Genomic DNA, 13,451 nt, shown 5'->3' on the forward strand with positions numbered 1-13,451 from the left:
CGTGGAAGCTTCCAGTTGGAGGGGACCCTGAGGGTCATCCAGACCAATGCAGGACTATGAGTCTGCCCCATGTGGGGCTCGAACCTACAACCTTGCTTTAGCAGCACCATGACGCATTGCTGTCTCCAGCTGTTGAGGCTGGGCAGAACCATGGTGGGTTGCCGTTTGTCCAGAAAATTACCAGAAAATCCAGGGGGGACTTCCGAAAAGCGGTGGTTTGTCCTGGATCTTCGGCAACCGAACCTAAAATGCTCAACAAAACTTGGGTTATTTCTCAACAACTTTGGTGTCTTTCTAAAAATAGAACTCAAAAACTTTGGGAATTTTCTCACCTGTTTGGTTGTGTCTGGATTTTCACATCTGGAAATATGGCAGCCTGAGGCTAGCTATTCTATACTGCATCAGTTATCCCTGCTAGTGAGCTGGATTTATTGCATTTATTGATTTGGGGTTTTCTTTTCCTCTCAGGCTTCCCTGAATGCAATAACCACATTCAAATATTCCTGCGCTTAAAATCCTGCCGTTTTCCGGGTTTCCTCTCCTGACTTTTACACTTGACCAGGAAGAGGTGAATCATAGAATCATAGAACTGTAGAGTTGGAAGGGACCCTGAGGATCATCTAGTCCAACCCCGTGCAGTGCAGGAATATGCAGCTGGTCCATACAGGGATCGAACCTGCAACCTTGGTGTTATCAGCACCATGGTCTAAGCAACTGAGCTATCCAGGCTCCGGCAGTGATGCAGATGGGGAAGAGAATGTCCCTCTTTCCACGCGAGGAAATGTCGGAGGCTATGCCACAGCATTTATCTCCATTTATGGCGTCCGGTCACGCCCCGGACGGTTCTCCCGACTTTCCTCACCTTTCCCAGGTTGAGCTCCTCGTAGGGGTCCGGAAATCCCGTGAACTCCCTGGGGCTGCCGTACAGGTTGACGTAACAGGGGCCAAAGGTGGGCAGGAAACCCAGCGCATCGTCAACTGCAGGGAGACCGAGAGGGTGAGGCAGGAGGCAGGAGCAGCGCTGGCTTGAGAAATGTGGACTTTTCTGGACTGACCGGTGAGCTGGAAGGGGACCAATGCAAGCAAAGCGCCAGCACCCACCCAAAAGAACCACACAAAGGGTGCTCCACTAGGGTGAAGGGGGCCATGTCCCAGGACACAGAATTTCCGTAAAACTCATTTGTTTGTCTATTTGCTTGCTTGCTCACTTGTTTCAGTAAATCTGCATGCCATTTGATTGTAAAGTGGTTTGCAGGGGGGGGGGGACAACAACAATAAAACAGCCGTATTTTCACTAAGGATTCAGCATCTCAGTTCAAAAACAGCATTTTGAATGTGTTTATAAACATGCAACACCAGATGGCGCCAGAGAGCATGAAAATTTTACACATGTTTTTCCATAGGGTTTTTCCTCCCTTTCATTAAAGGTAAAGGTAAAGGGGCCCCTGACCATTAGGTCCAGTCACAGACGACTCTGGGGTTGCGGCACTCATCTCGCTTTATTGGCCGAGGGAGCCAGCATACAGCTTCCGGGTCATGTGGCCAGCATGACTAAGCCGAACCAGAGCAGCGCATGGAAACGCCGTTTACCTTCCTGCCAGTGTGGTACCTATTTATCTACTTGCACTTTGATGTGCTTTCGAACTGCTAGGTTGGCAGGAGCAGGGACCGAGCAATGGGAGCTCACCCCGTCATTGCGGGGATTTGAACCGCCGACCTTCTGATTGGCAAGCCCTAGGCTCTGTGGTTTAACCCACAGCACCACCCACATCCCCTCCACTTTCATTACAACAATCTAATTAATGACTTATTTAAAGCGTTTTTTCCTATGTGCAGATCCACCCTAAGAAAAATTAAGAAAAATAATTTCATTCGGTAAGTTAAAACTTTTCAGGTTTTGTTGGGCTAATTGCTCTTTTTAACAATCAAGCGGCTTATAAATTTTACAGAATAGATAAATGAATAATAAAACAGAACAAAGCAGCCATTACAGTTGGAGCTGGGACAGTAAAAAGCCAGACGCACTGCTAACACTACTAACAGCAACAAAACAGAGAATTGCACACAATTTTAAAAAAGAAGTCTGGATTCTGAGCATGCCCCAAACAGGAGCATTGGTGTCGAGTGCGAAAGGGATGCCAAGTTTGCACGTGCAAAGGAACATACTGTTGGTGGCTTGGAAAGGCTTCACAGGGACAGGATACTCCTCTGAGGTGCGAAGAAACGGGAGAGAAACCAGAATGTTAGGATCTCCAGGTCTCGGGGACAGAATCCGCACCCAGGATTCAGGAAAGGGGAGGTGGCAAGACCAGAACTCGTGAACCAAAGAGGGGCAAAGGAGGAGAGGAGTTAAAAAGAAGCCAGGCATAGGGTCTGGGGGCTCCTAAACCCCACGTCTCCAAGGGTGGGCACAGAAGGACCCAAAGAGTCTTCTAGCCCAACCCAATGCAGGAATCCCAGCTAACATGGCGCTTTGAAGCCCCGATGCTTCCAAGCGCAGCACACTGGTCTAGGCAAGCAGCAACAACCAGCTGATCAGTAATAATAATAATAATAATAATTTTATCATTTCCACCCCACCCACCTGGTTGGGTTGACCCAGGAATCAGCTACATTACAGAAGAAACAACAGTTTGAATGCACTATAAACATGCAACACCAGAGGGCGCCATGGAGCAGGAAATTTTTATGCACGTTTTTCCATAGGGTTTTTTCCCTTTTGTTATAAGGATCTAATTTCTGACTTAATTATAGCATTTTTCCCCCAGTGTCCAGCCCCAGCCACTTCCAATACATATAAAAACACAATAAAATGCCAAATATTGATGTTGAGGATTGATTGTTGAGGATTGCAGAGAGCCACGGATCTGCTGAGGGGCTGTGCCTACAAACTGGCCACATTTTTGGCCCACAGCTCAGAGGTTCCCTATTCCTGCCATGGAGAGAGGAGGGGGTGATTTGGGGGTGGAGGGAATCAAAGAGAAGAGAGAAAGAACAGCAGAGCAGACGCTGCCAGATATTAACTGGGGACTCATCCCCAATTAACTGTGGCCTCATTCTTTTAAGCTCCATGTCCGAAAGCCTCCCCCACAAACACAAAAAAACCCACCCTCCAAAGTGCTTCTTCGGAGAAAACATCAATTTGGGTCTTCCGCATGTATGTGTACACTCAGAACTAAAACTAATGTTAAAGTTAGGTAAAGGTAAAGGTACCCCTGCCCGTACGGGCCAGTCATGTCCGGCTCTAGGGTTGTGCGCTCATCTCACTCTAGAGGCCGGGAGCCAGCGCTGTCCGCAGACACTTCCGGGTCACGTGGCCAGCGTGACGAAGCTGCTCTGGCGAACCGGCACCAGAGCAGCACACGGAAACACCGTTTACCTTCCCACTATAAAGCGGTACCTATTTATCTACTTGCACTTAAGGGTGCTTTCGAACTGCTAAGTGGGCAGGAGCTGGAACCGAACGGGAGCTCACCCCGCCACGGGGATTCGAACCGCCAACCATGCGATCGGCAAGTCCTAGGCGCTGAGGTTTTACCCACAGCGCCACCCGCGTCCCAATGTTAAAGTTAAATTTCCCTTAAAAAAAACAAACAAAAAAACCAGAAGCGTTTTTCTGGGTATTACAAGCATTGACATCCCCAAGGGTATAAGAAAATTCTTTTTATATGCAGCCGCAGCAGTGAGAATGCTCATTGCAACATATTGGGAAAATGACAAACTCCCTATCAGAGTCGAATGGTTACTCAAATTGACAGAATATGCAGAATTAGCCTCCATTTCGGAAAGAATCAAAGATAAACCCAGACAAGAGTTCATTCTAGAATGGGATAATTTCAACAATTATTTGAAAAATAGCAGTAACCTAAACATGGTAGCTGCCTTTGAATGATTTCTGTAAATAATATATATGATGGGAAATGATATCGAAATAGAAAAGAGAATTTTTATAAATCAATAATGGCAAATCAAAGCAAGATGTTTAATATAAAGGAAGCATGGAGAGGATGGGAAGTCATTGGTTCGTGTAGAAAGCACAGAGTTAAAATTGCATGCATCTTTTGTGATATTTTTACTGAACTGATGATAGTGAAGATGACTAGGTGTTGTGTATATATACGGAAAATGAATAATAAAGCTTAAATAAAGAAGAAGGAAAAAATTGGGTTTTCCACAGAGAGCTGTTTGCTCCCATTGAGCTTTAAAAAGTGGGTTTTTGCAGGGAAATTGCCAAAGCAAAAAAGAAAAAAGAGCGCTCAGACACAGACCGTGCCTGGGAAAAGAGCAGGGCAAAAGACAGGATTGTCCCAAATGCTCAGTAATTGCAACTGGCACGAGTGGAAACTCTGCGCCAACCTCCTGCAAGCAAGAAACCAGTGTGGGGTGAGAGCAGGTGCAATGGGGAGGCTGGTGGAAGCAGAATACAGCCTCCATTCTTGGTCTGATCCTCAGCCTGGGTGGGCTAAAGAAGTCCCACCCTCTTCACTTTGGAAGTGATGTTCTCTGACCGCCAGGAGAGCTTCCAGTTCCGACTCCAGTTCCGACTCCAGTTCCGACTCTTCCCAGCTCCTTAGCTTTTGCCCCCCCCCCCCCAACTCCCAGGAGCACGTCGGATGATATGGAGAGAAGTCAGAATACCTTCCAGTTCCCCTCCAGGAGCTGAGATCTTGGACATGCAGAGATGGATCGTGCCAATGATGTCGTTGTGAGTGACCCGGTCCCTGGAACAAGAAAGGCCGTTTTTATTTCAGCGTCTTAGATTTGGACTTTGTAGACAGTTTCCATTTCCTTCTGCGAAAACTCGGAGCTTCCTCTTTGCTGGGGCAACTTCTAAAAGAAGACCCCTCATACCTTTGCAGGGGGTTCGATTAGATTAGCCATGGGGGATGTAATCCACTGGGAGCAGTTCAATACAACATTCCTTGTTTTCCTAGAATGGACATGCAAGGGGATGTTTGGTCCAGCCATTCGAAACTTCCTGTTCCTCCTGGCTGGAGCATCCTTTCTTTTGCATGTGATAGAAGGTGGGCTTGACCTTACCTGTCCAGGTAACAAAAGGACGAGTCACGCAGCACGCCTCTCTCTTTTTCACTTCCTTCATCGTTGGACCAGCTTTTTAGCTAGGAATGCTATGCTAGCTCTCAGCTAGCAGAAGCACTGGGATTATTCCCCCATATGGAGTAGATCCACATGTACATATTTGTAACTAAATCTGCCTTCAGGAATCCAACTGTGAACTGAACTGATGTGAGTAAACCTCTTTCATTGACTTTAAATAAGATTGTCGCGTCTTTATTCTTTTAAGGGGGGTTAAAGGGAACTTACCAGGAATGCACAATTTAATCTGAGACAGATTGAATCGTATAATAGGCTCACACGAGCCTGCAACCAGTTATCTCCTGTGCATGTAAGAAAGGGGTATGTAACTCTGCTACATAAATAAATTTGCTAGTGCAAGTTAAGAAGGCTATTAATAAACAATATATACTCTCCTGCTGGGGATGCGGGTGGCGCTGTGGGTAAAACCTCAGCGCCTAGGACTTGCCGATCGCATGGTCGGCAGTTCGAATCCCCGCGGCGGGGTGCGCTCCCGTCGTTTCGGTCCCAGCGCCTGCCAACCTAGCAGTTCGAAAGCACCTCCGGGTGCAAGTAGATAAATAGGGACCGCTTACCAGCGGGAAGGTAAATGGTGTTCCGTGTGCTGCGCTGGCTCGCCAGATGCAGCTTGTCACGCTGGCCACGTGACCCGGAAGTGTCTGCGGACAGCATTGGCTCCCGGCCTATAGAGTGAGATGAGCGCACAACCCTAGAGTCTGGCAAGACTGGCCCGTACGTGCAGGGGTACCTTATATTCTCCTGCCACACTGAACATCCCCACAACCCATGGGGTTCCTTCTGCTAAAACCCAGAGCTTCCTCCTTGCTGGGGTACCTTCTATAATAATAATAAATAATAATTTTTTATTTATACCCCACCCTTCCCAGTTCAAAAACCGGGCTCAGGGTGGCTAACAATAAATTTAAACTCTTTAAAACTCTTAATTACAAAAGCAGCATAAAGTACAGTACAGTATAAAAACATGAATAACAATAAAGTTCAAAAATCAATTAGATAATCCCCGGGGCTAGCTGGCTGAATTGGTCCTACTTGGGCGAGTGAGGAGACCAGGGGAGAATTAGCTGTGGGGTCTCAGAGCGGGTGATCTCCATAAAAGGGGAGGAGGAGGGAAGAGAAGGGAAATAAAAGATCAGGCTGAATTCAAATTAAAGGCCAGGCGGAATAGCTCTGTCTTACAGGCCCGGCGAAAGGAAGTTAAATCCTGCCGGGCCCTAGTCTCATGGGACAGAGCATTCCACCAGGTCGGAGCCATCACTGAGAAGGCCCTGGCCCTGGTGGAGGATAGTCTGACTTCCTTAGGGCCCGGGACCTCTAAACTATGGTTATTCATGGACCTTAAGGTCCTCTGCGGGGCAGACCAGGAGAGGCGGTCCCGTAAATACGAGGGCCCTAAGTCACAAAGGGCTTTAAAGGTCAAGACCAGCACCTTGAACCTGACACTGGGAGCCAGTGCAACTGGTAAAGCACTGGGTGAATATGCTCTTATGGCAGAGACCCTGTGAGGAGCCTCACTGCGGCATTCTGCACCCGCTGGAGTTTCTGGGACAGTTTCAATAAGATCCCTTGTCATTTTGCAGGGGTTTGGACTTGATGACCCATGGGGTCCTTTTCAACTCTACAATTCTATGATTCTATGACACGGAGAGAGAGAGAGAGAGAGAGGGAAGGAGGGAGAGAGAGAGAGAGAGGGAGAATGTGTCTTGTCCTGCTGCTTTTCCTGCGGGAAACTGCTCTTTAGCACTCAATCGGAGTAAAAAAATGATAACTCAGATTTCCTCCGGGTTGCCATTTGCTCCCATGTAGCAAAAGTTTCCCTTCCCTGCTTTGTGCCTTAGAGGAGCCCAGAGGCAGAGCGAGGGCCAAGGAGGGCACAACTCCTGCTTCACTCACCAGTCCACCACCCGGATCCTCATCCTCTCACACATGGATGGAAACTAAGGAGGGAAACACAAGAGGAGAGCAGTTCAGCAGGACGCAGGATCATACCCGAAGTGCAGGCCCTCTGGCTGCTCACTCCTCATGGCCAGCAATGTCTTAGGCAACACGATGACCATGTACATACGCAATAGACAGTCTTTATAGAATTCCTTCAAACCATAACAAGTACAAAATGAAATCTTTAAGTCTCTGAAAATCTTTAAATGAAGCGAGGTACCAGACTTTGTACGATGAAAGACAAGCTGTGAAGCTTTGTGTATTCAGCAAATATGGTGTCCAACACTCACCATGGCTGGCAGAGTGATGGTCTGGTTCCACTGGGGGTTGGCGTTCTTCTCCACTATCTTGCTGCACAGCTGCCCGAGGGAGACAAGAGTTCGGGGGTCAGGGAGAAGAAGGCTTCCCTGCGCATCATCCCCCAAAACAACGCCGGATCATGATCCTCACCCCCCACCCCGGGCAGAATATCAGGGCTAAATGTAGGGAGGGGAGCCCTAGGTAAGGAGGCCACACGCAAACGCCCTTTTATATTCCATATTTTTCCATGTAAGGCGATGTTTTTGCTAAGAAAAAGTTAGTCAAAAATTGGGGGGCCATCTTATACACGGGTAGTGAATGCACAGGGGTTGGGGCTCTGGTGAAGGCAGCCTGGACTCGGGTTTGGGTTCTGGTTCTGGTGTGCGCAGCTTGAGTGGGGGTTCAGGTTTGGGCCCGATTTCTGCATTTTGGGTTCAAAGAAAAAGGTGTCGTCTTATACATGGGGACGTCGTATACACGGAAAAATACGGTACTGCTCTGAACTCATGCATGGAGGGAGCCAGCTTAAGCCTGCTTGTGAAGGCTGCTTTTGATGCATTTCTGTGTTATGGGGAAGGTCTGGGTGCAAGAAGGGGTGATGCCATGCAATTATGTGTTCTGCTATGCTTCTCAGACCCACTTTAAGGGCACAGCAGAGGCCAGACAGCTGACAGGTTCATTGTAATGCCCAGGTTCACACCCAGAACCCAATTTTTGGCTTTCGGAGACGCGGGGGACTTTCATGTGCCCCACTCACGGAGCAGAGCCAGCTCACCATTTTCCCGGCAAAGTTCACTTCCACAAAAGGATCCACCAAGTTCTTCTTGCTGCTGTCAAAGCCAAAGATCTGCTTGACGCTGTCCAGGACAGCATCGTCCACTGGAAAGAAAGAAAAATCGGTCAAGGAGCAGTGGGGAGAAAGCAGTGCGGCCAGTTTAACCCAGTCATTTTGTTGTTGTTGTTGCTACTAATATTATTATTATTCTCAGTGCTTAAGCACATCTCATTTTTAGGCAAGCGGCCAGCCGCCCATCTCAAAATGTCATCGCCTGCTCTTTTTGAGCAAACAGGGCAGATCTACACACACATTTTATAATGCTAAAAAAAGTTCATGAATGGTCCCAATAACCAGAGAGCCTATGAGGATAGCCAGAGCTGACAGAGTTAACAGCTCAAGGGAAATGACGTCCTGTCACTGGGGGTGTGTTTGCATACAGATTTTGTACTTTGTTATGTGAACGCTTTTACTTTCTGTTTTGGCTGCGACAGGAGAAGCATCATGTCTTTGCTCTCTCCTGGCTGAATTGTTTCTTTTGCTGCTGTACAATAAAGCTTCGTAGAATAGAAGAAGCTGTTTTACTGCATGGCGGAGATTCCTTCCACACAGACACACCGCTGCTCAAATACTCTGCTGTAGCCGGGAGAAGCAGAAGGGTGCAGTGGAAGTGGACTGGACGCCACAACAGTGCCACTGTTCACAGCCTTGACGGAAGCTCAACGGAACGGAGCCGTGTGCCGTTCTTTTTTTAACATTAAAAATGCCTTGATAATATGTGACATCAGGGGCCGCTGCAGAGCGACCCCTTTCCAGAAACGAGGGAGACTTTGTGGAAAGGAAGCAAAAGAGAAAAAGCAAAGGGGTCTCTTTCTGTCTCCACATTTCGGAACAATATTTTTAATAGCATTCTAATAGCATTTTAAAGGTGAGCGCCAGCCCAGGAGCTCTTGGTAATTCTATTCTATTCTATTCATTCATTTACTGGATTTCTATACTGCCCTATATTCAAGGCGGTTCAGAAAATAAAATCAGAATACAAAAGCACAAAATAAATAATCAAAATAAAAACAACCACCACCTAATTGCCCAATAATTCCTGCTTCCTGCTCGTCCAGGGATCTTCCCAGCGTTTTCCCACTGTTTCCCTTGGGAGCACAGCCAAGGCCTCCCTTTGTGGCTGGATCTCCCCTTTGCTCCTCCCCCCGCGCTCTTTCTGCAACTGCATCCCCCCCACGGCCCCCAGGCCCCCAGCCCCGCTCACTCTGGGGCAGGTCCTCCGCTCGGTACACCTTGAGGGAGAAATGGGCCCCTCTCAGAGAGACCCCCGTCGCCCTGAGGACGTTTCCTTCGATGTCCTCCTTCTCTTCGGCCGTTTCCTTCCTCTCCACCTGCGGAACAAGCGCGGGGGGGGGGGGGAATAAAAGGAGAGGACTAGGAATTCACCCTTGGAGCTTGCACCTGTTGAACTGCACCTGTTGAACTTCTGGGTCCTGTGCACCTTGATTCCAGGCACTGTTCTATGAGTTCTAGGACTCTTATAAAACAATGCAAATAAAATGTTTCAAGGGCGTTTTAAATGCATTATACAAATGGGACACTAGATGGCAATGGCGAGATGATGGCAATTCCAATCTGTTTTTCAAAACTTATTTTTTTAAAGCGTTTTTTATATGCGTCAAGATTCCACCCTGGCCTAGTTTAGTCAAGACTAATGGTTGTTCATCTGTTGCCTTTTTCCCAAGCTGGGGCCCAAGGTGGCTTTCAACACATTTGAACAACACAGGTACATGAAATATAAAAAGCTAAAAATGCATGCAGGATAGCCATTAAAAGGCCATTAAACTGGAATAATCATTAAAACAATATTTTTTGGAATGCAGATGATAAAAATCAATCAAAACAGCACAGGGCTTAAGGTCTGTGTGCGGATTCTGGGCTTAAGGTCAGTGTGCGGATTCTGGGCTTAAGGTCAGTGTGCAGATTCTGGGCTTAAGGTCAGTGTGCGGATTCTTGGTACAACAGAGTGTGGTCAGCAACATTGACTGAGAAACTAACATGCCAGGTGAGAGCAGCAATCTACTATATATTCCTTTTATAATATATAGCAATGGTTTATTGAAAACATAAATTGTTCAGGCTGAAGCAGGAATCCACCCTGGAAAAATGGGGCAGAATCTCTTAGTGCAAGTAAAAGAAACTTTAACACACAGCATGATAAAAGTCTGCAATTTCATCAGTGGGGACAAGTTACAGTGGTACCTCTGGATACAAACGGGATCTGTTCCAGAGCCCCGTTCACATCCTGAAGTAAACGTAACACGCGACTGCGCGTCTGAGCAGGTCACGTTTCGCTGCTTCCACACATGCGCATGACGTCATTTTGAGCATCTGCACATGCACGAGCAGCAAAACCCAGAAGTAACACACTCTGTTACTTCCAGGTCACTGCAGAGCACAACCCGAAAATACTTAACTTGAAGCTACTTCAACCCGAGGTATGACTGTACTTGTTGTTTACTGTTGTAATAATTGTTTTCTCAACATTTATCTTCTGTACCATGAACATAAATAAAAAACTGTATTAAAAAGAAAAGAAAAGGCATGGATCCTGCAGTGATGGAGTTTCTCCCCAAAGGGTTTGGGGCCCAGCATGTAAGGTTCCCCCCAATAAATTTCCACCCCTTCTGGAGATGAGAAGGTATCACAGCCAAACCTCTTTCTTGTGCCCTTTTTGTTAAATTTAAAGAAATACTCACAGGCGCTTCGTCGCCAGGGCCCAGGACGTACAAGCTGACCTTCAGGTATCCTTTAGCTCCTGCTGAAAAATCCTCCGGATCGGAAAGGAGAAGCCACTTTCGGAGGAAGGCGTGTCCTACAGCAGGAAGCGAAGTGCGAATATTGAATTGGCACCCAGGAAGCAGAAGGAGATGCTATTGCTGATTTGCTTCTGGGCCAAGTTCAGCGAGTTCATATATAAAGCCCTTAAGAACTTGGGACCAGTTGAGCTATGGGGACACAGCTCTATGTTTCCCACTTCCCAAACTTTCTTCTCCTTCCACCCCTAGTTTAATAAAGAAAATCATTCAGTTCTCTGGATAAAATAGTTTAGACATCTCGGAAGCGGCAGAGCACATTCCCTCCCCGCTAAACTCATTTATCTATGCTAAACAAACCAATTCCTTGCTATAAAACGAAGTCAAGAGGCACCAGAGAAGCAAATTCCACTCACTGGATTCGGCATAAATTGTCCCAACATCCACCTGCAAAACACAAGCACATAGAATTATAGCGTTGGGGAGTTGGAAGGGACAAAAAAGGGTCATCTAGTCTAACCCACTGGAAATCCTGAATTGGGAAGAGAGGAACCCCTTGCTTGCTCCCCAGTCTGGCCAGTGTGTGCGGCCCCCACCTCGCTGAAAGACCCCCCCCAACCCACTTTTCTACCAGGTTTCTGTAGGAAGTGGCCATGGGGGCTAAGCACAGCTAGTGTGTCTCCCATATCGTCCAACATTTCTCCCATGAAAACAGGGACGTCCCGTTTCATCATGATAATTTTACTCTTTATACCCCACCCATCTGACTGGATTGCCCCAGCCACTCTGGGCAGCTTCCAACATATAGAAATGTTGGGGTTCAGAACTTACTGGGTTAAGTTTGTTCTGAGTGTGCCTCCCATTCTGACGTTTGGAAAGAGGGAGGAGCCTTACTTGTTGTTCTCTCTGTGTCTCTGAGAGAGGAAGCCATGAATGCTAGCAGTCCAGGAGAATTTGAGAAATGCTGAGCTGTAAATATTTGCTGCAATAAAGAACTGTTGAATTTGGACATACACAATGCTTGGTGTGTTTGTCTGGATCTGAAGCAGACTGCAACAGGTTTTTGATCCGCTGTGTTTTTACTCTGCAAGGCGAAACCGGAGAAGAAGAAGGTCTGAGAGCAGCTTGGCTGGGAAGCGTGCCGGACCGCATTATGCTGGGGCTAATTGGGGCCATAAAGTAATTAGCTGGCCAGTGCAATTAAGATCTTATCAGATCTTCACAGGTTATGGAGGACCTAATTAGCGCTAATAAAACTGTTGCTAAGAGTCTGCCGGTGAGCTTTGAAGTCTTGAAGTCAGCTTGGCAATAGCTGGAAGACGCTACTGAAGCAGAGCGGAGGTCTGCGTTCTGTGTTTTGCCTGCTGCAGAGAGGCAAGAGTTGCTGAGGCAGAGAGCTGAGAAAGCAGCTGAGAAATCGGGTGCCGGAGGGCTGACTGGTGAAACGTGAGTACAGCAGCTGGGGCCCCGGGAAAGAGGAGAGAATGGCGGACAGCCAGATCTTTGAGGACGTTCCGCTTGAAAAGCTCACTTTAAGAAGTTGGGCAACCTGGTCCAGAAGAGTAAGGGGTTGGTTTCTGGTTACTGGGCTTTGGAATGTAAGCCAGAGAGAACCACTTCCCTTGAATCCAGGTCCTGAAGGGACAGACATTACAGGCTTTGAGGCTGCGTTGCCTGAAGATAGCCAGCAGAGAATGCAAAGAGAGCTTGCTATGCTAAAAGCATGCGTACATGCATCACTCTTGCCCAGTTTGGAGGGCGTAAAGTCAGCAAGGGCTGCCTGGGAGGTGCTGAGAAGTTTGTGTGAAACTTCAGCAGGATGCCAGGGCCCTGGAGGAGTCATGCAGAGCCTGGAGATGGCTGTAGCCCCAGTCCCTGAGGTGCAAGTCGGGGGGGCTGAGAATTCCAAAGGCAAGTTTCAAAAGTTTTCCACTGTGAGTGCTGAAGTGAAACGCAGTTTCAGCGAGGGCAGGGCTGGCACAGAGTGCTCTTCCGGAAGAAGGGGGGCCAGGCCAGCTGAAAGGAGCCCTGGGCAGTGTTTTTCCACTGGGGATCGTCGTCAGCCAAAGTCTGGAAGGCGGCGGAGAGCTAGACGCTGCAAGGTCGGCCACCTGGACAAAGTGAAGATAAGGCCTAAAGAGTCGCGTGGGAACGCAGAGGCCAGGCCGGTCTCCAAGGCAACGGAGGTGGCTACTTCTACGGAAGCTGCCGAGGCCCTGAGCAAGGGGGAGTTGGTTGCCAAGACAACCAGACAGAACTGCTGCAAAAGCCCAAAGAGAGGGGGCAGCGATACGTTTGTTGCCAGTATGGCTTTGTTTGAGGACAGCTCTGAGAAACACACTGATTTTCGCTTTCTAATCGACTCAGCAGCAAACTGCAACCTGATCCCAGAGACCCCTGCAGTCGAGATGTGGAATTGCAAGGCAATTCCGGCTGGGAAAACTGTTCAGTTTACAAATGGGACAAAGAAAAATGTGACTAACTTTGCAAATGTATTGTTTTCTGTT

The 13,451-nt window shown here is 47.8% G+C and overlaps 1 protein-coding gene across 8 annotated transcripts in view; it reads right to left on the reverse strand.

Moving 5' to 3' along the window:
- Positions 1-13,451, reverse strand: part of DYSF (dysferlin) — a 195,657-nt gene that overhangs the window by 137,656 nt on the left and 44,550 nt on the right. For 4 of the 8 annotated variants that reach the window (XM_079990664.1, XM_079990663.1, XM_079990668.1 and 1 more), the window contains exons 10-18: positions 11,361-11,391; positions 10,888-11,003; positions 9,393-9,519; positions 8,129-8,232; positions 7,344-7,412; positions 7,009-7,052; positions 4,639-4,721; positions 2,167-2,208; positions 863-978 (exon numbers count right to left, since the gene is read on the reverse strand). In XM_079990664.1, the coding sequence (XP_079846790.1) occupies positions 863-978; positions 2,167-2,208; positions 4,639-4,721; positions 7,009-7,052; positions 7,344-7,412; positions 8,129-8,232; positions 9,393-9,519; positions 10,888-11,003; positions 11,361-11,391 (732 nt within the window). The remainder of the gene's footprint in view (positions 1-862; positions 979-2,166; positions 2,209-4,638; positions 4,722-7,008; positions 7,053-7,343; positions 7,413-8,128; positions 8,233-9,392; positions 9,520-10,887; positions 11,004-11,360; positions 11,392-13,451) is intronic. The other 4 variants (XM_079990669.1, XM_079990666.1, XM_079990665.1 and 1 more) reach the window with 1 other exon arrangement.

This window comes from Podarcis cretensis (assembly GCF_951804945.1).
Source record: "Podarcis cretensis genome assembly, chromosome: 9".
Lineage (NCBI taxonomy): Eukaryota > Metazoa > Chordata > Lepidosauria > Squamata > Lacertidae > Podarcis > Podarcis cretensis.